At 43.0% G+C, this 16,105-nt stretch overlaps 1 protein-coding gene across 3 annotated transcripts in view; it reads left to right on the forward strand.

The window, feature by feature from the left end:
• Positions 1–16,105, forward strand: part of LOC137373908 (cysteine-rich motor neuron 1 protein-like) — a 359,636-nt gene that overhangs the window by 274,559 nt on the left and 68,972 nt on the right. For all 3 annotated transcript variants that reach the window (XM_068039487.1, XM_068039489.1, XM_068039490.1), the window contains one exon: positions 7,419–7,616. In XM_068039487.1, coding sequence (XP_067895588.1) covers positions 7,419–7,616 — 198 coding nt within the window. The remainder of the gene's footprint in view (positions 1–7,418; positions 7,617–16,105) is intronic.

A 16,105-nucleotide genomic window follows, 5' to 3' on the forward strand; every position in this document is an offset into this window, starting at 1 on the left:
CCCTCTCTTTCTCGTGTGGAGGGTTTGGTAAGGTTTTCCTTTATTTTTACTTAATCTCTGTGTCAATTTAGAGCAGAGGGGATGGAAGCTAGGGCAGTTGCATGCTCCTCTTGCAGGATGTGGGAGGTAAGGGTCACCACTTGTGTCCCTGTTAACTTCACCTGTGAGAAGTGCACCCAACTCCAGCTCCTCACAGACCGCGTTAGGGAACTGGAGCTGGATGAACTTCGGATCATTCAGGCGGCTGAGGGGGTGATAGAGAGCAGTTATAGGGAAGTAGTGACACCTAAGTTACAGGATAAAGGTAGCTGGGTGACCGTCAGGGGAGGGAAAGGGAATAGGCGCACAGTGCAGGGATCCCCTGTGGCCGTTCCCCTAAATAATAAGTATACCGTTTTGGATACGGTTGGGGGGGGACCTACCAGGGGAAAAGCCACAGCGGCCAGGTCGGTATGGTATGTTGCCTCCTAGGTGCCAGGGTCAGGGATGTCTCGGATCGAGTCTATGGGATTCTTAAGGGGGAGGGGGAGCAGCCAGAAGTCGTGGTCCACATCGGTACCAATGACATAGCTAGGAAAAGGGATGAGGACCTGAAAAGCGAATATAGGGAGTTAGGTTGGAAGCTAAAAGGCAGGACGAGCAGGACAGTAATCTCAGGATTGATACCGGTGCCACGTGCTAGTGAGGCTAGAAACAGAGAGCGAGTGCAGCTGAACACATGGCTACAGAGCTGGTGTAGGAGGGAGGGCTTCAGATATGTGGTTCATTGGGATACCTTCTGGGGAAGGTGGGACCTGTACAAGAAGGACAGGTTGCATCTGAACTGGAGGGGCACCAATATCCTGGGCGGGAGGTTTGCTCGCGCTCTTCGGGAGGGTTTAAACTAGTTTGGCAGGGGGATGGGAACCAGAGCTACGGATCAGTGGATGGGGTAGCTGTTGAACAGGCAGATACAGAGTGCAGAGAGTCTGTGAGGAAGGTTAGACAGTTGACAGGGCAAAGTTGCAGCCAGTATGATGGGTTGAAGTGTGTCTATTTTAATGCAAGAAGTGTCAGGAATAAGGGTGATGAACTTAGAGCATGGATCAGTACTTGGAGCTACGATGTTGTGGCCATTACGGAGACGGATATCACAGGGGCAGAAATGGATGTTGGATGTTCCGGGGTTTAGATGTTTCAAAAGGAATAGGGAGGGAGGTAAAAGAGGTGGGGGAGTGGCATTGCTAATCAGGGATAGTATCACAGCTGCAGAAAGGGAGGTCGTCGAGGAGGGTTTGTCTACTGAGTCATTATGGGTGGAAGTCAGAAACAGGAAAGGAGCAGTCACTTTATTGGGAGTTTTCTATAGACCCCCCAATAGCAACAGAAACACGGAGGAACAGATTGGGAGGCAGATTTTGGAAAGGTGCAGAAGTAACAGGGTTGTTGTCATGGGTGACTTCAACTTCCCTAATATTGATTGGAACCTCCTTAATGCAAATAGTTTGGATGGAGCAGTTTTTGTCAGGTGTGTCCAGGAAGGTTTCCTGACTCAATATGGAGATAGGCCGACTAGAGGGGAGTCTATGTTGGATTTGGTGCTTGGCAACGAACCAGGCCAGGTGGCAGATCTCTCGGTGGGAGAGCATTTCGGTGATAGTGATCACAACTCCCTGACCTTTACTATAGTCATGGAGAGGGACAGGAGCAGACAGGATGGGAAAATATTTAATTGAGGGAGGGGAAATTACAATGCTGTTAAGGCAGGAACTGGGGAGCATAAATTGTGAACAGATGTTCTCAGGGAAATGCACGACAGAAATGTGGAGGTTGTTTAGGGAGCACTTGCTGCGACTGCTGGATAGGTTTGTCCCAATGAGGCAAGGAAGGGATGGTAGGGTGAAGGAACCTTGGATGACAAGAGATGTGGAACAGCTAGTCAAGAGGAAGAAGGAAGCTTACTTAAGGTTGAGGAAGCAAGGATCAGACAGGGCTCCAGAGGGTTACAAGGTAGCCAGGAAGGAACTGAAGAATGGACTTAGGAGAGCTAGAAGGTGACATGAAAAAGTCTTGGCGGGTAGGATTAAGGAAAATCCCAAGGCGTTCTACACTTATGTGAGGAACAAGAGGATGGCCAGAGTGAGGGTAGGGCCGATCAGGGATAGTGGAGGGAACTTGTGCCTGGAGTCAGAGGAGGTAGGGGAGGTCTTAAATGAATATTTTGCTTCAGTATTCACTAGTGAGAGGGACCTGGTCGTTTGTGAGGACAGCATGAAACAGGCTGATATGCTCAAACAGGTTGATGTTAAGAGGGAGGATGTGCTGGAAATTTTGAAAGACATGAGGACAGATAAGTCCCCGGGGCCAGACGGGATATACCCAAGGATATTATGGGAAGCGAGGGAAGAGATTGCCGCACCTTTGGCGATGATCTTTGCGTCCTCACTGTCCACTGGAGTAGTACCAGATGATTGGAGGGTGACAAATGTTATTCCCTTGTTCAAGATCGGGATAACCCTGGGAATTGTAGACCAGTCAGTCTTACATCGGTAGTGGGCAAATTATTGGAGAGGATTCTGAGAGACAGGATTTATGATTATTTGGAAAAGCATAGTTTGATTAGAGACAGTCAGCATGGCTTTGTGAGGGGCAGGTCATGCCTCACAAGCCTTATTGAATTCTTTGAAGATGTGACAAAACACGTTGATGAAGGAAGAGCAGTGGATGTGGTGTATATGGATTTTAGCAAGGCTTTTGATAAGGTTCCCCATGGAAGGCTCATTCAGAAAGTAAGGAGACATGGGATACAGGGAAAGTTGGCTGTCTGGATACAGAATTGGCTGGCCCATACAAGACAGAGGGTGGTAGTAGATGGAAAGTATTCAGCCTGGAACTCGGTGACCAGTGGTGTTCCGTAGGGATCTGTTCTGGGACCTCTGCTCTTTGTGATTTTTATAAATGACTTGGATGAGTAAGTGGAAGGCTGGGTTAGCAAGTTTGCCGATGACACGAAAATTGCTGGAGTTGTGGATAGTGTGGAAGGCTGTTGTAGGTTGCAACGGGACATTGACAGGATGCAGAGCTGGGCTGAGAAGTGGCAGATGGAGTTCAACCTGGAAAAGTGTGAAGTGATTCATTTTGGAAGGTCGAATTTGAATGCAGAATACAGGCTTAAAGACAGAATTCTTGGTAGTGTGGAGGAACAGAGGGATTTTGGGGTCCATGTCCATAGATCGCTCAAAGTTGCCACCCAAGTTGATAGGGTTGTTAAGAAAGCGTATGGTTTGTTGGCTTTCATTAACGGGGATTGAGTTTAAGAGCCGCGAGGTTATGCTGCAGCTCTATAAAGCCCTGGTTAGACCACACTTGGAATATTGTGTTCAGTTCTGGTCGCCTCATTATAGGAAGGATGTGGAAGCTTTAGAGAGGGTGCAGAGGAGATTTACCAGGATGCTGCCTGGACTGGAGGGCATGTCCTACGAAGAAAGATTGAGGGAGCTGGGGCTTTTCTCATTGGAGCGAAGAAGGATGAGAGGTGACTTGATAGAGGGGTACAAGATGATGAGAGGCATAGATAGAGTGGATAGCCAGAGACTTTTTCCCAGGGTGGAAAGGGCTATCACCAGGGGGCATAATTTTAAGGTGATTGGAGGAAGGTTTCGGGGAGATGTCAGAGGTAGGTTCTTTACACAGAGAGTGGTGGGTGCGTGGAATGCACTGCCAGTGGTGGTAGTAGAAGCAAATACATTAGGGACATTTAAGCGACTCTTGGATAGGTACATGGATGATAGTAGTATGAAGGGTATGTCGGTAGTTTGATCCTGGAGTAGGTTAAAGGTTCAGCACAACATCGTGGGCCGTAGGGCCTGTACTGTGCTGTTATGTTCTATGTTCTCTCTCTCTCTCTCTCTCCAGTCGAGATGCAGATAAGCCTCGGCTAAAACCACTAGAGCCTCAAACCTACAGACCAGCACAGCCAGTAACTAGGAGACAAGGGTCAAAACCCCCTCTTCTGCCTTCCGGAACCTGAGAAGCAAGCCCGAACTGTGCATGTGGCCCAGCGGGGACTTCAAGACTACAATTTCAACTAAGTGCTCTGGGACTACTGAACTGTATTTAAATTCCATTTATTACAGACTCTACTCCAACCTCCCAACTCTCTTTTTCCTCTGTAATCTATTTGTGTGTGTGTGTGTGTGTGTATGGCTCTTGAGTGAATGTGGGCATGGATGTGTAGCATATTTTAGTAATTTTAACTGGTTTGTGTGATAAGGATAATAAACTTACATTTTTCTTGTTTAAACTCAAGAAAACCTGTCTGATTGGTTCATTTGCAATTATATTGGAGGAATAGGAGTAAGCACTCACTGAGGTGGTAAATTCAATCACTGTGTTAAAAAAGGATAAATGCTGTTGCGATCAAACCAGAGAAGCAGGTGAAAGGGGAGCCTGAGACCCCTTCCTCACCTGGTCGTAACAAAAGCCTGTTACCAAGAAGACAATGAGAACAAAACTTTCCAAATATGTAATAATATAGACTGAGTCTCTATAAACTCTCATGTATTCATGATTTAAAAGAACAGCAACCAGACCAAACAAGATAGAGCTGCTTCATATTTCCCCTCCCTCCCAGAGCCACAATTCTCTTTGTTTACCCTTCTCACACCTAAGCCTCTACACTCAATGGATCATCATCGCCATTTCCGCCACCTCCAGCATGATACCAACACCAAACACATCTTCCCTTCCTCTTTCGGTATTTCAAAGAGACCATTCACTCCAAGACACCCTGGTCCACTCCTCAATCAGCCTGCAGACCCCCTTCCCTTCCCATGCAAGTGCAGGAGATGCAACACCCTCCAGCTATCCTTTCACCTCTTCCTTTGCAACCTTCCATGGCCCCAAACACTTTCCCCAGGTAAAACAGCATTTCTTTCAATTTAGTATACTGTGTGCTGCTCACATTGTGGTCTCCTCTACACAGGAGGCCAAATACAGATTGAGTAGTTGCTTTGTGGAGTACCTCGGTTCCCTTCGCAAGTATGACCCTGAGCTTCTGGTCGCTTTAATTCTCTGCCCCATTCCCCCTCTGTCCTTGGCCTCCTGTAACCAACATTGCATTCACCTTGGAGTATTCTAATGAAGCTCAATGGAATTTTGAGGAACAATTCCTCATCTTTTTATTTGGCACTTTACAATCTTCCAAGCTCAACATTGAATTCAACAATTTCAGATCATAACTACTGCTCTCATTTTTTTCAAACAGCAGGGGCAGGTGAATGGTTCTGCTGTTGCCATTTACAGCTCCTCTGTATCCATCTTTTGTTTCTTGTCGCATCACCACCCGCTTTTTTTCTGCACCATCATTCCAATTGTCATTTAATCTCTCCTGTTTTCCACCCTATCACAGACCTTCCCTTTTGTTCTTCCTTGTTTCCCCTTTTCTCTGCCTCTGTACTTACTTAAAGCCTGTTACATTTCAGACATCTTCCAGTTCTGCCAAAAGGTCATCGACATGAAACGTTGAGGGGAATTTTGACAGGCATGGGGAGTTGGGTTCAGGTGTATGCGGGGTGTTAAATCCCCTAAAAGTGACAATGGGTAAGGATGCCGACATCAAGTCGCCTACTTCTGGGTTTCAGCTGGGCCAGGTTGCACGCAAGCGGGGAACCCCATTGGAGCTGTCAGTAACTGTCATATACAAATAGGCCATTAATTGCTGTTTTACTCAACCATTCTGGCTTTAACAGCCAGCGCACCTATTTCCCGAGCTGTCTGCAACTTACCATGGTCTACCAGGTGAATGCGCAGTGGGGAGTACTTCTTCAGTGAAACTGACAGGCTGGGAACTCTTGATCGGTGAAAATGAAGGACCCCAGCCATGCCCAGGTGAAAGGGTGGTGCTCACATCACTTCTGAAATAGTGCTTTCACTGCTTGCCATGTGATTACCAACTTCTTGGAAGTCATTTCACCTGTCTTGCACTTCACTCACCTCAATCTGCATTTCCCTGCTGCCAACCTTTACCACGGCATGGGAGCGGCTTATGCAGCTGCACCTTACACCTCTGATGAGGGATAAGTGGAGCATGAGAAACACTGGCAGCTCCAAGGATGCAAAATCCTTAACACAGGGTCTATAGGGAGACGATCAACTCTCTTGACTTGTCAGCACCAGTGTCTCAGGAGGCTCAGGCTTTCACAGCAGGTTGTTTCTAACATCTGCAGCCTCCAAGAACAAGATCTCCTTCCCAGTGGACCAGTTGGGCATGCATTGTCAGTGGCCATCAAAGTAACTGTCACTGGAGTCACCCTGCACCCTGGGTCTCTGTCTCTCCCCGAAGTTGTGTGCCCTTTTCTGCAAGGAAAGAAAGTGGAGAGCTAATAGTGTTTGAAATTACTTGTGTGGATAGGAGGGAAGTACACATTTGTGGAGAGTGATTGTGAGACATGGGTGCTAGAGGGCAGTAGGATGAAAATGAGTGTGAGTATTGGCTGTCTAGATGAGGATGTGAAGAGGTGCCTGGGGAGAGAAATGAGTGGAGCTGTAAGATGTGTAGTTCTGAGAAGTGCCATGTAGGAGAATGCTCGGAAAATCAGTGTGTGGGGCTTGACACCTGAAAGTATTATGCCTCTCACCATTCCTGCCCTCCAGAAGACTTGATCCTCTTGGTACACTGTCTCCAGTCTGGAGGGACCACACTCCTGCTGCTGACTTGATTGCCCTGTCCCATCCACACCTTCCTCTCCTCCTTGGGAAAGATCACTTCACTGAGTCCCTCCGATCTTGCAGCAGTACCTCCCAGGTAAGAATGAGGGACCCCGGGAGCAGCCTTCCCAGGTTTCCTCTCTTTCCCTGTGTTTGCTGTAGCCTCAGGAATCCATGTCCAGTTGAGCCTTTCTGACCAATGCCAGGGTGTCGTTAACTACAAATGCTTCCATTGCCAGATTGAGCTCCTCATCCCGCCTGCCCAATCTGGTCACGAAACCTGGAAGTGGGATGCAAATGTCATGGCTCAGTTAAAGGGCCAGGGAAAAGCCTACTCCATCAGCACTCGAGTTCCCGACCTGCTACAGGTCCCGTTGTTTTGCCAGGGACTAAGTGTTGAAAATTCTGCCCAATAACCCTGTTTCTCTCTCCACAGATTTTGCCTGACCTGCTGAATATTTCCAACATTTTCTGTTTTCACATCAGAATCAATGACTGATTTTTTTTTAAAACATTTAAGCCTCCATTTCTTGGTTTATACTGGTTTCGGTAGAAATTCATTCCCAAAGTAATTTCCAGGAAAGCAATGAAACATGATTCTTCCTATTCAAGAAATGCAAAAACCTTTCTCTTCAATCAGTGTGCAGTGCAGTTTTGGAATAACTCATGTTGACTCTAATGTTTTTTTATGATTTAATCTCATTCATTCATTGTAATTTTGTTCTGTGCAGATCCAATTTTTCCAGCTGTAGGTGGCCTTGGATGTTTGGCTAGAGGTCAGATTCGAGCACATGGTGATCAATGGCGAGAAGATGACTGCACTTTCTGCCAGTGTGTCAATGGGGAACATCACTGCATGGCCATGGCATGCAAGCAGACCTGTCAGAATCCAGTCAAAATACCAGGGGAGTGTTGCCCTTTCTGTGAAGGTAAATCAGCAACATGAACTTCAGTGCTCTATTTTTAACAAGTTGCGCTGCTCATACAAGAAAAGTGCTCCTTTTATTGAACATTGTTTAACTAAAATACATAATTAGAATTTCATGAAACCTGTAGCCACTGTTTGTGCAGAGGTGCCCTGATTTATCTATATTTTTTTCTAAGTGATATGGAGTTATCATGTATCAGCATCGATAAGCAATCACTAGTTATTCCAAAATGGATTGGTACAGATTCAACTTTGGAATACCGTTTTATATTGTAAATTCTGCTGAGGTGTATATTCTGAAATAGAAATGACATAGATTTTGCCCCAGGATTCTTGAATTCAGTGTTGGTTCATTCTTGTGCTCCTGGCAATCTAAACATTGGAATGGCAGATCTTAAGTGGAACAGTTGTACCAACCTTTAGGATTGCTTGATGAGATAGAAGTCATCTAGTTGACAGCATCGCATATCATCATCATCATATTAATGCAAATCAAGGCATTATCTCTCTCAAAGCATGACTTTCCAGTAAACAGGGTGAATCTGAAGCTTACCCGGCCAGTACTGGACTTGCTCCAGGATTTTATTGGTTCAAGAGACAGAGAGCAATTGGTATGTTTTTGTCAGACTGGGGATGTGTTTGTTAATTGGGTTTAGCTCCTGTTTCTGCTTACAACTATGGCTTTGTTGTAGGTCTTTTGATATTTCCGAAGAGGTTTTATTGAACAAATACCAGGAATTATCAGCTGATTATGTTACCATGTCACTAAGCTTGAGCACCAAGTCCTCAACAGCCTGACTGTACTTTGTGTTCAACAGTCTGACTGTACTTTGTGTTCTGTTTATTCTTCTCAAAGGTCACAATGTGCTAGATGAAAATAATATGATCAACCATTATGGAATTTACTAAACAATGAAAAAGAACTGAAAGAATACGTCTTTGTTTTGATGATAAAGGTCACTGAGATTTATATATTTTTTTATAAAACACATGAGGCTCTGATAAAGCGTAACAGCATTTCATCATGAATTTTTGCCACACACACAAATGATTGATTTTCTGTTATTAAAGTTCATTCAGTAGAAAACCATATTGATAGGCTTCATATCTTCATCTAGATGAAAATTACACATTGGACAGTAATGTACTCACTCCTTTGAATGAAGACTTTTTCTGAAATAAAAACAAAATGGAAGTTTTTGTTTTACACCAATGGAGAAAATCTAATGATAATTAGAGGTTCGAATGAATCATTTTAGGTTTCCACTCCAAACAAAGGTCACCATGACCAGACTACAATGTAATATAGTTTGTTCTTGGGAGCTGATGGGTAATCAAAAAACAAACGTCTGTTTTCCTGGTCCTGTACAATGTGAGTCTGTGGTTTCAATTTCAGTTGCTGATTGGAAATCTTAGTAATAGCAATGAATATAATTAGCTAAAAGACTAGTTGAATTCATAGTCATCAATACATCTATACTGTTTACTTTTCACGGTAATTAGTTTATTTATTTATATTACCTTAATTTGAGTGTGGTTTTTAACATTGGGCACAGCTACTTAAGTTTCCTTATGTGTTTTGTACATAATTTCATGCAAACCAAAATTCCAGGTTTAAAGATATGTGGATGTGAAGCCTATTTGAAACAAGCACCTAAGATCTTGGGAGATTATAGATTTAGTTGGGAAAATCCATGTACACTGTGTGCACAGTTTTTCCCAATTAAACTCAAACAAAAAGTACTACTTCAACGAGAAAGTGGTTGGTTTTTGGAATCCGATCTCTTTAAGGTGAAATTGATGAGAGTCTTGAAGGCAAAAAATAATCAGTCCGGACAGTAGGAAGGTAATTTAAATAGACCTCTTGCTATTTCAGCATGGACATCTCTTCTGATCTTCATGGAACCATATACGTTTCCAGCACAGAAGGAGGCCATTCATCCCATCATGCCTGTGCTGATTTTTAATTGAAGTGATCCAAACAAAACCCATTGTCCCACTCTCTCCACATAGCCCTATATGCTCTTACTCTGCTTCAGATGTTTGTTGAATTTTCCCTGAAAAATGATCTCGACCTCAACCACTCCCCATGGCAAAACATTTGGCATTTCAAAAAAATGTTGGTGTAAAAAAAAAATGTTTAATGTCTTTTCTCACTCTTACTGACACATTTTAAATTGATGACCCTCTTCACTCGTTCCCCAACAAGAGATAATATTTTCTTATTCGCTCTTTTGGAACACATTGTGATTTTAAAATCTCTATTATGTCTCCTCTTGGCCTTCTCTGCTACAATGGAAGTAGTCCAGGTATCTCCTATCTCTCCTCATAATTACAATTCCCCATCCCTGGAATTGTCATGGTGAATTTATATTTGTTGCTTTAATATCTCTTCTATAATGGGGCTCCCAAAACTACATACAAGAAAAGTTTTTAAATCATGTTCTCTCCAACCCCCATAATTTTGTTGTAGCTTTGTACTCTGTTAATGCACTGATAAAGTTTGCATGCAGTAGGAGTAAGCTTTCATTAATTTCCCACATATTAAATTCCCAGCTGAGGAGCTGAAGTCATTTGCCCAAGAAATGGACCAAGAGATCTGAGAGAGAATCATTACGTACTGCTTTCATATTGCCAACCTGAAAAACTCGTAAAAGCTGATCGCCCCTATAAACCTAACAAATGAAGACTGGCCCTGATTTATAAGCCTATGACATATGAAAACAAGTAGTTACACAGGCTTTATAATTCATACTGTACATTTACCAACATTCTGTCACCTGTTTTGGAGTCAGCACCGCTATTGTCCAGTCTTTCTACTTTAAAAAAAAAAAATTCTTTCATGGGATGTGGGTGTCGCTGGCAAGCCAGTATTAGTTGCCCATCCCTAATTGCCCTTGAACTGAGTGGCTTGCTAGGCCATTTCAGAGCACAGTTAAGAGACAACCACATTATTGTGGGTTTGGAGTCACGTGTAGGCCAGACCAGGTAAGGACAGCAGATTTCCTTCCCTAAAGGACATTAGTGATCCAGATGGGTTTTTATGACAATCGATGATAGTTTCATGGCACTACTCCTGAGACTAGCTTTTAATTCCAAATGTTCAATTAATCGAATTTAAATTCCACCAGCTACCATGTTGCGATTTGAACCCATGTCCCCAGGGCATTAGCCTGAGCCTCTGGATCACCAGTCCAGTGACATTACCACTATGCCACCATCTCCTCTTGCGTATAAGTCTGCTCAAAATTCTATCACAACATTAGCTGGTGTCTGACACCAACTACAATTCCATATATAATGTTTCAGTGGACATCAACATGGTCCGGCTGCTATTGAATTGGTTGCATGGCTCTTGTAAGCATACTCTCATTTTCTGTCAGCATTATCCCTGGACTATAGATTGGTGCTATTCACAGGTTTTTGTCAAGGGCAGTCCCTGCTAATTCACCTGCCATCTTGTCATGCCCAATGACTCGCTTGTTCAGCCTTCAGAAGGATGCTGTGTCATGTGGCCTCTGTTGTTTCTTTGAGCAAATAAACTACATAAAGCTACCTCACTCTGAATAAGGAATAGTGTAGAACTGCTACCTGGCTACATTCGGCAGTCTTTTGAGGGTGGAAATGCATTACTTGGATAAAGTATCTTTTTAAATTCAGATGTGAATTGAGGTTATGAGATTTTTCTCTATCCTTCTCCAAATGACTTGAATGTTGTGGCTTGCTGTACTTCCACCAATTTCCTTTGACTTATAATAGTCAGTCTATGTAGCAGTCAAATCATTTAGTGTTTAACTTGCTGTTCCTCTGCAAGCCTTTGTGGTGCTGAAAGACAACCAGACAAGCCCTTTCAGCTGATATTGCATTGCTCCCTACCTGACTTGTTCAGGTGTAAGAAGCCCTAGAACTTATGTCAATCTGTCAGCAACTTCTGAAGCCAACTGTGTGGGACTAACAAAGCCCAGTATTCTTTGCAAAGCTCCTGCCTCCTCTCCCCGAAGCTGCTTGTCAATAATCCTTTCAATATCTATGACATTCCTCGTCAAAATCTTAAATGGCAAGGATGAATTTTTGCAACCCCTGCACAACAGGAGTATTTGAGCCAAGTCCCCACATGTAAGTAATTATGACCCTCACATAAAATTGAATCTGCACCAAGCAGGGATATGCAATTGTTAAAGAACATCCAGTATTCTGGAACCTCAACACTTCGGTATGCCTCCCATTAATCATGATTGGGCAAAACTAACAGGAAAATGGGCTAAGTTTTCCTCCACTAGAAACATGGTGTAACCAGGGCTTTCACTGGCCCACGAGATGTTCAGAAAAATGGGTAAGGTAGCCTAGTGACTATGCCACTAGCCTAGCAATTCAGAGATCTTGAGTTCAAATCCCACAACTGTAAGTTGAGACACTTAATTTGAAAAAAATATGGCATTTTGTGGGCTAGCACCAGAAAATGAACATGATTGTCACAAAAACCCCAAATGGTTCATTAATGTCCCTCCCCGACCCTGTCTAGCCAACATGTTTCCCCTGTTTCACACTGTGTGGTTGGCCCTGAGTTACTTAGGAATGGTCAGTAAATACTGTTGATTTCACCCGAGAATACATTTGAAAAAACAGCATTTTCTTGGGGCCTTGATTCTCAGCAGTCTTTCTGCTTCTGAGTAGTTTACCGCTGTTGCAAGGGATAAAAACATAGTATTACTGCAACATCTAAAAGGTTGCATTCGCTTCATTTACTGATGAAATACTCTTCCCCCTCTGGTGGGTTTGGAGTTGAGTCGAGCATAAAATCGTGTGGGATGGTGGTTGTAGTGGGGGGGTGGGGGGGGGGGAGGGGGGAAGAGAGAACCCTGCCACCTTCTCACCTCTGCCAAAATTAAGTCCGGGGCGGGAAGGCCTGTGAACGAATTAATGCCCAATTAAGGGCCTCATCCCACCACAGCCGCAATTAGCCACATGGCGGGCGGCCCTGGCTCCAGAGGTTTGTGCAGTTAGTGCTTGAACAAGGGACCCGGCATCGGGAAGAGGGAGTACGCTGAGAACCATATCCCTGCCCTTGCTAACGATCCCCTCCACCCTCCTCCCCCACGATCCCCACTCTGCGAGACCCCTCCTGCCCTGATCTACCTGTCCCCTGGGTCCAGTGACACTCCTGGGCCTCGGGTAGTTGCTGCACTGGCAGCAGCCACCGCCTCCATAGCGGCACTACTCAGTGGAAGAGCTGCTGGCCTGTCATTGGCCAGCAGCTCTGTGAGCACGGGATTTCTGGTGCCAGGGTCCTTGATCCTGTGGAAGGCCCTTCGCTGTCCACTTCAGTGCCTAATTAGCATTAGATTCGGTGGGCCTTCCACAGAAGATGTGATGTGGGTTTCTCGGCGTCGCTTTTTCCAGACATCGAGACCCCCATCGCCAGCATAAAATCCTGACCACTATTTCCTTTGGGTAGCTGAAAATGATAATTTACAACTTCTGTGCCTGGTTGGTAACCTGGAAGAACAGATCAGCCACTCTTTACAGAACTTGCCTGATTTTCATTCCACTGATTTCTTAATCTCTGAATAATTTACAAGTCTATTAATTTATTTGCTTGATCTTAATGCAGACCAGAAACAATATGCTAGCTGAAATGTGATCATTGGCAAGTACTGTACAACAGTGCATTAAATTGATGCTGTAATATTTGAAAACTCAACCAGGTGCACCCATAATGTGAAATGATTTTTGTTTAACTTTTGTTACAAATGTGACAGTTCCTATATGAAGAGCAACAGCACCGGATTATGCTTCAAATTTGCCTTGCAATCACTTAGGCCTGGGAACCTGGTTATAATTAAAGTTTGAGTGTAAAAAATCTAGTTAGACATTCTTATGAGAAAACAAATATCTTAACAGATGAAATATTAATATCATAATTTAATTCTGTTGAACACTTGACCAGAAGGCTGTGGGTTCTCGCCCCACTCTAGGACCTGAGTGCGTAATCTAAGTTGGCATTCATGCATAGTACTGAGTGAGTGTTGCATTGACAGAGATGCCTTCCTTTTAATGGGATGTTAAACTGAGATACCATCCTTTATTCAAAGGGCTGTTAAAGAACCATGGGCACTATTTGAAAATGAACAGAGATTTGTTTTTAGCCAATTCATCACTCAATCAACATCATCAAAATTAGATTAAGCTAATCATTCATTCCCTTGTTATTTGTGGGATCTTGCTCTGCACATCGTTGTTGTGTTTATCTACCTAAGAACACTCACTGCACTTCAAAATTATAGTTGTTTAATTCAAATGGGAGATATACCACTTGAAGAAATAAATGCATTTATATAGTAGCCTATAAAAAATCTCTCAGAATCTCTCAAAGGCCAGCAATTTTCTCAAAGTTGCTCCTGTACCGTCATTGTAACTTCACCAGAAGTGCGGTGGAAATCCTGTTTAAACAGGGTTTCAGCTACAATTCCAGCAAAGTCAAGATAGTGAAGCAGAAACAGCGCCAAGGAGATTTATGGCCAAGGTGTTTCACATACAATTAGTAATTTTGACTGTGATTGTTATTGTAGGCAATTATAGTTGGCAAATCTGCACACACCAAAATCACACGAGTACCAATGAGATGAATGACGAACTAATTTGTGTTTTGATGGTGTTGGTTGAAGGAGCAATGTTGGTAAAGAAGCCTTGTTTTGATTAGTGCTGTGAGATTAGTAGTCACCTGAACCACTGGAACAAGATGATCAATATAACAGGGAGGCAGTGACAGAAGTGTGCAATCTGGTGCACAAAGTTCTTGGATGGGACAATCAGCCATCCATTAGTGGCAGTCAAGTTCAGCACTGCCCTCTATCTTCATGCCACAAGGTTCTTCCAGGCACCAACAGGAGATATTGTAGAAGTTAGCCGCTATGCTTAAATAACACACCATTAAGGTCGTTTTGCCCTGTACACACCTGCATACATTTTGATAACTAGAAGTGGAAGCAACTACAGGACATCACAGACTTCACATGCAGCTATTATTCACCTCTCAAAAATTCTATGGCATATCTAAAGAGAAGGGGCTGTTACTCCATCAAAGTATAAACAGTGCCCGAAAATTAGGCATGTCAATTCATTGTTTTCAGGGAGTATACTTCATACTTATATTCTGGAAGCAAAGAAATTTCATAAAGCTCTTTGAAAGAGAAATATAATTGCATAACAAACAAAGACAATCAATTAGAATTTTATAAAGGATTCAATTTTATCAGACTAGTTCCATTATCAGACTTGTTTCATTATTATGAAGATAAAATGTAACCATTATTGTTTATTACAAAAGACCAAAAGTTTAGAGGGAGGGAAAATGATACAATCAACAATATTACTTAATTACTGGTGGAAGTGACTCCAACCACTGCATGCTGAGTGTGAATTCTAGTTTTTTCATCATGTTCAGAAGCAAAAGAAGGGAAGAAATTACATTTATGCAGTGCTTTTTTTATCTTAGGAACATCTCTAGGTACTTCAGGCATTGAATTACATTTTGAAGTTAGTCACAGTTATATAGACAGGCACAGTAGTCAAGCTGTACACAGCAAGCACCCTCACAGCAACTAGATAAGTAACCAGTTTTTTTTTGTGGTATTAATTGAGGAATAAATATGAGTCAGGCCACCAGGAGAATTCTCCTGCTCCTCTTCAGTAGTTATTGATTATTTTATCTTGTGAACATGCAGATGGGTCTTTGATTTAACATCTCATCCAAAATACAACACCTCCAATGATGTAGCATTCTCTCAGTAGTGCACCGAAATATCAACCTAGTGTTTTCAAGTCCCAACTTGAACCAACGACTGACTCGGAAGGGAAGAGTGCTACCACTGAGCCTAGTGAACACTGAAGAAAAGGTTGAGGCATGATTTGATAGAGAAATCCCCAAGCAGAGATAAATTGGACCCTTGAAAGTTCTACTTTTGGGCACAAGATTGAAGGATTCTGCAACACAGTTCAAGTAAGGATGTTGCAGGAAAATAGGCAATTTAGGGAATATTTTTAGCAGAGGATGACACAAATGTGAAACAAACTACCAGTGGGAGTTGGAACAGGAAGTTCAAAAAGGAGCTTGGTGAATACCGTTCAGGGAAAGGGATATAGAGCTATTCGATCTAGAATCCGGAAAAGAACCTGATGGAAGATTTGGGAGGGTAGGCTGGATAGACTAATAGTCTTCTGTTGCCCATTACATTACTGTTATTATGTAAAAGCTATATTTAAATATAAAAATGCAGCTGAGAGGTTGCAAGTAATATACAACTGTAGTTCAAATTGCCAATTAATGCTACTAAAATAACATTGCAAAACTTGTAATTCTGCTGTTTGAAGGGTTGTTTCAGCTAACATATTTTTCATGTTCATACTGGTTGGTGAATTAGAAATAATTCTTTACTTTCCTACATTTTCTGCATGGAAAAGCAAAATAAGATACTATCCTCCGTCACCTTG

The sequence above is a fragment of the Heterodontus francisci genome, chromosome 9, assembly GCF_036365525.1.
Source record: "Heterodontus francisci isolate sHetFra1 chromosome 9, sHetFra1.hap1, whole genome shotgun sequence".
Taxonomy (NCBI): Eukaryota; Metazoa; Chordata; class Chondrichthyes; order Heterodontiformes; family Heterodontidae; genus Heterodontus; species Heterodontus francisci.